The sequence below is a fragment of the Gossypium hirsutum genome, chromosome D06 (assembly GCF_007990345.1).
Source record: "Gossypium hirsutum isolate 1008001.06 chromosome D06, Gossypium_hirsutum_v2.1, whole genome shotgun sequence".
Taxonomy (NCBI): domain Eukaryota; kingdom Viridiplantae; phylum Streptophyta; class Magnoliopsida; order Malvales; family Malvaceae; genus Gossypium; species Gossypium hirsutum.
The window spans coordinates 39,752,247-39,761,183 of NC_053442.1; the positions used below are offsets into that span (position 1 = coordinate 39,752,247).

Below are 8,937 nucleotides of genomic sequence, written 5' to 3' on the forward strand. Positions count from 1 at the left end.
TTAGTGCAACACAAAAAAAAATGCAACTTTAAGTAAGTAAGTACAAAAATTAAACACCTATCAAGGAAATCGCTAGGGTTTCCGTAGTATAATCAAGGATGGGCTCTTAGGTCTCTCTACATGCAACTTGGTTCTAAAGTCGAAGCACCCGAACCAATAGATTCCTCGATCCTCACCCATTATAGGCTCATATGTACCGAGTTCAGTTTAGGGGAACACATTTCCCTATGACTGCACGGAGATGAAAATCTCACGAAGACATAGGTACGGATGTATCCCGAAAGTGATCCACTATCCTGCACGGAGGTGAAAACCTCACGAAGGACTAGTTTCTCACTCCCACTTAAGAGGACAAGACTAAAATGTCTTATGCAATATGATGCCAAAATATCCAACTCAATTTACATTAATCATGCAAGCAAGTGCAAAGAAAAGATCGTAATTTTTTTAAATCAAATCTCGATAATAAGACAAAAAACAATCAATTTTATAGCTTGACTCTCTAATCGTCCCCAGCGGAGTGGCCAAGCTGTCGGAACCATCTTTTAAAATTGAAAAATGGGGATCGACTTTGAAAATGGAAACATGAGTCACCACCGATCTTTTATTGAGATGTGATCGGATCACCTTGAAAATAATTTTAGGTCTGCGAATTTTGAGAAGAAAAAAAGGTTCGGGAGTCAGTTACGCACGAGGAAGGGTTAGCACCCTCGTAACGCCCAAAATTGGTACCAAATTAATCATTTTATGTCTTAGTGTTAAAACTTTGGAAAACCTTTTAAAATATGATCCTTCCCCTTTTTTACTAATTTCCTAAAAGATACATGGATAAATCGATGCGAATACCAAAGACCTCCTTATCTTAGAGTAATAAAATGGCACACCCAATACGTTAGGGCACGACATTTTTAGTCTTCAAGAATAAGTTTGTCCTTTGCATTTCAAAATTTGCGAGGTGAGATTTAAAAGGATATTCAATTGCTTTAAGTCTAATGAAAACATTGAAACCCAATACGTTAGGGCACGATTTCTCAAAGTTCCGAGCATTGAATATTGCCTTGATTATTTTCTTAAAAAAACCTTATTTCGAGAAATCGACGCATCACATCCAATACATTAGGACACGACTTATCAAATTCCCGAAAGCGAGTTTTATGTATATTGATTAAAGAAAACTTTCGATTATTTGGATTCAACGAGGAAAATTGGAACCCAATACATTAGGGCTCAATTTTCTTGAAAATCATAAATACTAGGCTTTTTTTATATGAAATAGCATGACAAAGGTGCAAAGTTTGATAACGTAATGTAAAACGATGAATGATAATTCAAACATAAACTAAGATGTAGTCAAATGAGCAACAAATAAATACAAATGCAATGGCAACAATAATTTACTCACATTATACAATATCTAAATATATAATTATGTCTAATCTACCACAATGCGTATTAATAAATGATAAAATTTACAACCATATGGAAAATTAAAAAGGGTATATATATATGTAAAAAAATGATATAATATTTAATGAGTTTAGGATGTATTTAAATATAATAATTTGAAGGGATTTAGGTATCATTTTTAAAATATATATGCATTAAAAGCAAATTTGAAAGTAGTATTAAGCTAAAAATTTAAAATAATACTAGAAATAATGAATATAAAGTTGATTCATAAAAACTTTTGAAATCGAATTTTATTATGTAAAGAACCCCTTTTTTTATAATTGAAAACAATAATTAATGGATTTTAAATCAAAATTTAATTAAAATTAAAAAAAAAGAAAAGAAAATAATAAACCCCAAATATTAGTGCAAAAACGAATTTAAACATAAAATACAAGTTAAAATAATGATTTATTATATTTTAAACTATAATAAAATTAAACACTATTAAAATTAAAACAGTTATACCGAAATGAAATCATTTTCAATCTTAAGGGACTCAATCAGCAATTTCGCGCAAACAATAGTATAATAGCAATCAGGCGTAAAATGGTGTCACTTTACTTTGGATCAACATGCAAACAAAATTAAATACGCAGTATAAATTAAAAGAACTAAAGTAACCGAATTAAGACTAATTCAAACTAAGAGGGGCTCGGGGCATAAATAGGCCAACGATTCCATGAAACGCGGATCCTTCTCGGACCGGGTCACCACTTAGATCGGGTCTATGAAACGGTGCCGTTTCAGTGCCTTGTATTGGCTCTGAACGGCAGCGTTTTGAAATCAGATACTTAAAATCTAAAAACCTAAAACCTATCATTTAAAATAAGAAAAACCTAAGCTAAAGAAGGGCTCTACGCCGCATCAGAAATCAACAGCCCCCCCGTCCGTTTACGCCGTTCTGCGTACCAGGGGCCTGCGGAGAGTCTCCGATTCTGACCTACTCTCCGATGACGACGGAGGAGGCCGGAATCCCTCTGCCAGGTACGCTTTCCTCCTCTCTTTATCGTTTTCTCGCTTTAAAAAAACTAAAGATTGAACGTAGAAGAGAAAAGAAAAAAAAAGAAACCGAAATTGTAACCAGAAAAAAACTGGGGAAATCACCTTTTGGAACTTTTTTTGATTTCTGTATATCGAAAAAAATCTGTGTATTGAATGCCTAACCCCTTTTACAGTGTCCGAATAGCCTTCTTATACCCGATTTACAGAAAATGAAGAAAAAATAGCGAAAAAAATATCAATCCCCCCAATTTTCCTATCTGTTATTTTCCTATTTGCTGTTGTTTTCGTCTTCTTTGCAGGTACAAAGGCCAGCTGGTGTATGGAGGTGGCCGTATGGAGGCATGCGTGGCGGGCGAAGGCATTACGCGCGTGAGGAGTGGCTCGAAAGGGAGCCCATGCATGGCAGCGGCGGCTGAAGGGTTCTAGAAGCCCTAGTGATTTCTGGAATACTCTTTCTAGATGGGCTAATTGGGCTGAATCGGGCTTCGGGTTAGGGTAGCAGATTTGGGCTTGAATTTTGGGTTTAATGATCTGGGTTTAAATTTCTAAAAATGGACATTTTGGGATATTTAATTATTTTTTGGTCTTTATTTCTTAATGATTTTGGGCCCGGGCAAAGTGGGCGTATTACAATAAGTAAATCAAATCAATCATAATTAATCATAAATTAAAATTAAAGTTTAAAAGAAAATCTTCTTGAAAATCCCTACATATTACGTCTCACCTTAGAGAATAAATCTGATTTGAGATTATTATTATTATTAGTCTAGATTTGATTGCCTTCTATAGGTTTTTCACAAATAATGTTAAAGTTGTATCAATCAAGTGGTAAAATGTTGGTGGTAAGTTTTGATGGCAGTAACGAGAACTTTTTTTTTGGTGAATTACAATAACAGGGCAAAGCCCGAACAACAAATGTAACTAGTGTGAGTCAAACTCAAGCCACACCTAGGGCAGTGAACACCCTAAACCATCAAACCATCACATGGGGTTCAACGAGAATCCTTTTTTTCCTTCTCTGCAGTGACTATTAGTTTTATATACTTACTGACATAAAACAACAACAATGGTAAGGATCACCTTTGATTAACGAAGGTTGCAAGATTGAATCCTACACCTCAAAATTGGTTGGGTTTTTTTTTCCCGAATGTTAGATATACAGACGTTTTATAGATTTTATCAAGTGTAATGTCTAAAACCTTAGGTCAAGTGAGCGGTTAAGAGAAAATCCTCGAGTTTGGAGGAATGGGTTCGAAATAAATACAATTTTATCTAAAGATTGGAATTCAAATGGAACTTAAAGATAAAAGCTTAGAAGACGATAAAAAAATACCATATTAGTAACATGTTATGAGATAAAGAATAAAAGAATAAAATAACAAAAAAATAAGTGAGCAAAAAAGATCGTAGTTTTATTCATTAATGAAAATGTTTACAATACTTTTTCAACTTTTTTCGTTGCTCCTTATCTATACCTTCACATGTGTGTATGCTCCTATCTTAATTGGTTAATGTGTTATTTTTGTAATTATTACCTAATTGATTGGAGCATCTTTATTTATCTCAAAGACTATATTTATTGTTTGATATATTCTTATTTAGTAAGTTTATGCTTACTTATAGACTCAATGTTTATTGACTTACTCTTTGTTAGGTTTACAATTTGTCCATTTGACAACCTTTATTTCTTTTAAGGGCTTATTCTTCTTTGGGCCTTCGAAGCTATTTATTTTTTAAGTTTCGGAAACTTTATTCTATGGAATAATTATTTCAAAACATTGTAAAAATTAAATAGAATTTGGGTTTGAATATATTTGAAAGTAGAAATTATTTTATGGACCCTTCTCCTATAGCCATGGTCTCTTTCCACTTATTTGATGACATTTCAACAATTTTTTATATTATTAACACATAATTTTAGAAATTTTTTTACCTCGAACCTCCAACCCTAAATCTCGGGTTCAGGTTCGAGGTTTGAAAAATTTAAGATTCAAAGTTTGGGGTTCAAGGTTCGAGTTTAGATTCGAAGTTTGAGGTTCAAGATTTAGGATTTAAGGTTCGTTTTCAAAATTTAGTGTTCAAGTTTCTGAGTTTGAGGTTTAGGATTTTAGTTCAAGATAAAAAAAATTACCAAAATTATATGACATGAAAAAAATTACTAAAATGTCATTAAATTATTGAAAAGAATCATGAATAATGTGGTGGAAAATATTCATAAAATAATTTCACGTTAGTACTTCAAACTTAATCTAACATGCATAGGAATGGGCAAAGAAGAAAAAATATGTAGGAATCACTCGAGCCTCCCTCAACTCAAGATGTAGTTTCGTTGCAACACAGCTACCAACTTAATAACCAATGCTGTTTTCAGACTTAAGCAAAGCTTTTTCACATTAAATCAAATAACTCATCATTTACATTTAAAATTCAAGCGGAGAACAAACATTTACAACTCTAACTCTACTTTCTTTGCTATAAAAAGCAAAACCCATGAAAGAACAAAGAAATAAGGAAAGCCATGAAAGAGGTAATAGCAAAGGCCAGATTTCTGCAACAATTAAACACAAATTTATTGTCAATGGATATTGGTGTGTTTCAAATAATACAACATTAATATCATACATGCACTCCGTCTGTCTGTATACCACAAAATCCAAATAGACTTCATATACAAATTATCAATGTTTGAATGCTTGTCTGACTCCCCAATCTGACAGACGAACCACCACCAGTTTTGTGCAGGTTGTCTCATCACTCATCTCCTGTCTTGCCTTTTTGCGTTACTTACACTTCCAAGGTCATTTACGTACCAAAAACTAATTCCAAAATCATCAGACTGTAAGTCACACATGGACAGAAGAAAGATCAAAAAGTTTTCATGGTTTCCAAGGTGCCGGAGGTGGTGGTGGTGTGGGAAACATTGGTGGAACTGCAGAAAAAATGGTATTCTTGTCAATCCCGGTTGCCTTGTCACCAGACAATGCCACGAGTGCAGCAACCAACCCTGCGTTGCCTGCTAGAGTTGGCTCCGTGTAGTTGTAGTTGGTGCGAACATCACGAAACCCATCATGCTTGTCAGGTCCAGCTACCATGGCTCCCACAAGTGTGTTGGGGTTTGGTTTTGACGTATCCCTCCATTTCCATCCCCCTTTACAGTTATATTTGATCTTATTCTTAGGGATAGATGCACCTCTATGGTGAACATGCTTTGGATAATGGTTACCAAAGCCCACAACATAGCTCATTTTTCGAGGATTTTTGCCAAGGATATAATCAATCTGAACAAAATGACAGGCATAAAACAAAATTATTGGCCACCATGCCTTAGTATGTCCCCTAAACTATGGTTCGAAAAAGAACAGCCTACAACATACCTGGGTTTTGGCAAATTCACGCAGGACATCAGTTGAATAGAAATTGGGACCACAATACCATCCAGGTGTATCAGCAGCATCAAGATAATCACTATATAGGGCGGCTAAGAAGGCTGCATTGACTACGTATTGCAGTGGCTGAGGCCTTCCATGGTTTAACTGAATCAAACCTCCTGTATTATATCCAAAGTTAACATGATCATGGAAAAGAAAATAACCAACACATTTGAGTATTACATGGTCAACAAAAAGAGCAGATAAGTTTACCTTTTGTTCTATTAAAGCTAGTGAAAACTGGAAGGAATGAGCACATAATTATGCTGGTTTGATTATGAAACGTACTCAATATTTCCTCATATGGATACCCAGGACTCAAAAACAATCTCAATCGGCTCAGAAGCACCTAAAACACAAATTTGGTTACATTAGCAACGAACAAGGAAGCTATTTCCAAGAAGCCTGTAGATAGACAATCACAAAATTAATAACCCTAGGCTAGAGGCAAATTGTGGCAAGTACAATACAGTTGCTGCAAAAATAGATGGATAATTGGCCCATCTAAATAGATTGCATATCCAAGTAGCAACTTTAACAGCCTTGAAACTAGTAAATATGATCCTGAAAATGTGTGATTGTAAATATCATACAATACAAATAGTTTAGGCTAGAAAAGACAAGGAGGCTACAAGATACGAGATAACTGATGAGTGGCGGCGTTGCTTCAAATAAAGTTGAGACTACACAATATAGAAGATAAACAAGTTGTTAATGAAATTGAAATTCAATATTGAGTCATACTACGAACATAAGGGAGAAAACTGGATGAAATTTTACAGATGCCTTAAAAGAAAGATAATTGATTGAACCAAGAAATTTAACAAATTCCAAGTTAACTTTAGCTGGGAAAATGTCTTTATATCAAATAATCAGAACATAGCAGATAGCCATACAAGGAATAGAAATAGAAAGACAAGCACAAGAGTTACCTGAGCACCGGCAAGCTTATTATCCCAGCTAAGAACACCATAATCTGGGCCGCCCCAGAAAGCACCAGCATGCTTGGCAAGTTTAGGATGAGTAGCTAACTGAAGATAGGATGAATTCCCAGTGGCATAGTATAACCAGGCTCCACCCCAAACAAACTCATCCCAGTAACTTGAGGAATTATAAAAGAGGGCAGGGTCAGAACCACCAGCACTATATCTGCCTCTTTGATCCCTAGCAAACTTAAAGAGTGTTCGGGCACCATGGACAAGCTTTTGAGAGTATGCTTTGTTGTCTTTGAAAACGATGGAAGCAGAAGCCAAAGCAGCAGCCATTTCAGCAGCAAGATCGGAGCAACTATGACATTCATATACAGGACGGGGGTAATCAATGTCCTCAGGGCGCATCCAGCAATAATGATCATTTGGGGCTGAACTTCCTCCAGATGTATCTCCTATCCCTACCTGTGAATCCATAAGTTAGCATATGATAATGGGCAAAAGAAGAAGAATAAAAAAAGGAATAGCATTAGTATTATGGTCGATTGCTAATATGGTAGCAATAGGATTAACACAAAGTATAACAATAAAATTATACCTGCGCAGCAATCCTGTCAATGGTATCAGCAGTATTGTTGAAGGTCTTGAGAAGATAATCAGTACCCCATTTGATGATCTCTTTAACATGATTGAGCTCACCGGCAGCCTCGTATTTAGCACTGTATTCGATGACACTCCAGCTCAACATAGTCATTGAAAAGGATGCAGGAAAGTTAAACTTGATAGCATCTCCAGCATCGTAATATCCGCCGACCAGATCTTTCATCAAAACGGAGGGATCGGATTTGCCATCTTGGAGGCCCGAGTTCCCTCTCCACGACACATTATTATGCTTGGGCAGCTTTCCAGCTACAGTGGATTCATATATATAAGGATTATAAATAATTCAACGATACACAATCAGTAAATTGTATGTATCTACTGCTATTATCATGTTCTATAATGCAGGGTTGATTAGACTCGTGAATCTAATAAATACTCAATTTAGCAATCATGTTTATTTCCATTTTGCTTAAATGGGATGGGATCGTATAGAAGTTGAATCTAAATAACATAAATTGAAGCTAAAAAGAGAAGAAAAGAAAAAAACTAAACGAAGGGGAGAGAAAACGTACAACGCTGAGCATTAAAGAACATGAGCGCCTTGTGAAGAGCCAGAGTGTAGTTATCGGGCGGAGAGTGGCGGTGGTGATGACGTGGGACAGTCTTGACGATGAGGGTGATGAGTCCGGCCAGGAGGGCGGAGACGAGCAGGGTCCCCACGGTCCATACAAAGATCTTGCGGCTCACAATGATACATCCGAGATCGACGTACTTCTTCTTCTTCTTTTGCTCCCCGGGGCCAAGCAGCCAGCTTTGCTGAGTCTCGTCCAAGGGGCGAGAGAGTGCAGCCCTATCCAGGTCCTGCAGATTCCTGCTCCTGTCGTCGTCAGTGGCAGAATCAGTGGCGTTTATCTCCAGGGGACCTCCCCACGGATCTCTGCCGTACATGATGAGGATTTGGAAGAGTAGTGGGCGGAAAATGCAGGAGCACCGACAGATCTGATCTACCAAGACGAAGCGGAAGGTGTGTTTGATAAATAAAATGTGTATAAGTAGGCAGTGGGTGCTTTCTTTATTGGTTTTCCAAAGTGGACTTGAGTTATGAGTTAATGACTATTCAGAGATTCGGATGGTAATATTGAGCTGTATGATTTGGACGGTTGCTTTGCTGTACCCAATCATACACCTTATTATTATTTACTATTAATTATTAATTTATTAAAAATCTTATTTTTGATTATTTAAAATTTACTTAATTTACAAAATTTCCGTCTTTTGTAATCTTCAAACCAATTAAAAAACTGAATTAAGAAGTCACAAGATATAAATAAAAATATATATTAATATTAGGCGCGGTTGATGAAACTGAAAACAATACAAAGTCTAAGGGACAACGACAGCCAACCAGTTTGCCGTAACGACAGCCAAACCGAAATCTTATTATTATTATTATTATTATTATTATTATTATTGCATTCCACATTTCAACTAACGGTAGGTAAGATGTAACCTAATTATCTAGG

The 8,937-nt window shown here is 35.9% G+C and overlaps 1 protein-coding gene across 1 annotated transcript; it reads right to left on the reverse strand.

The window, feature by feature from the left end:
* Positions 1 to 5,330: 5,330 nt before the first annotated feature.
* LOC107902059 (endoglucanase 25-like) lies at positions 5,331 to 8,362 on the reverse strand. The gene is given in 6 exon segments (NM_001326919.1): positions 5,331 to 5,732; positions 5,829 to 6,001; positions 6,096 to 6,231; positions 6,815 to 7,276; positions 7,410 to 7,720; positions 7,987 to 8,362. Coding segments are annotated over 6 exon segments (1,860 nt in total).
* Between the last annotated feature and the right edge of the window lie 575 nt (positions 8,363 to 8,937).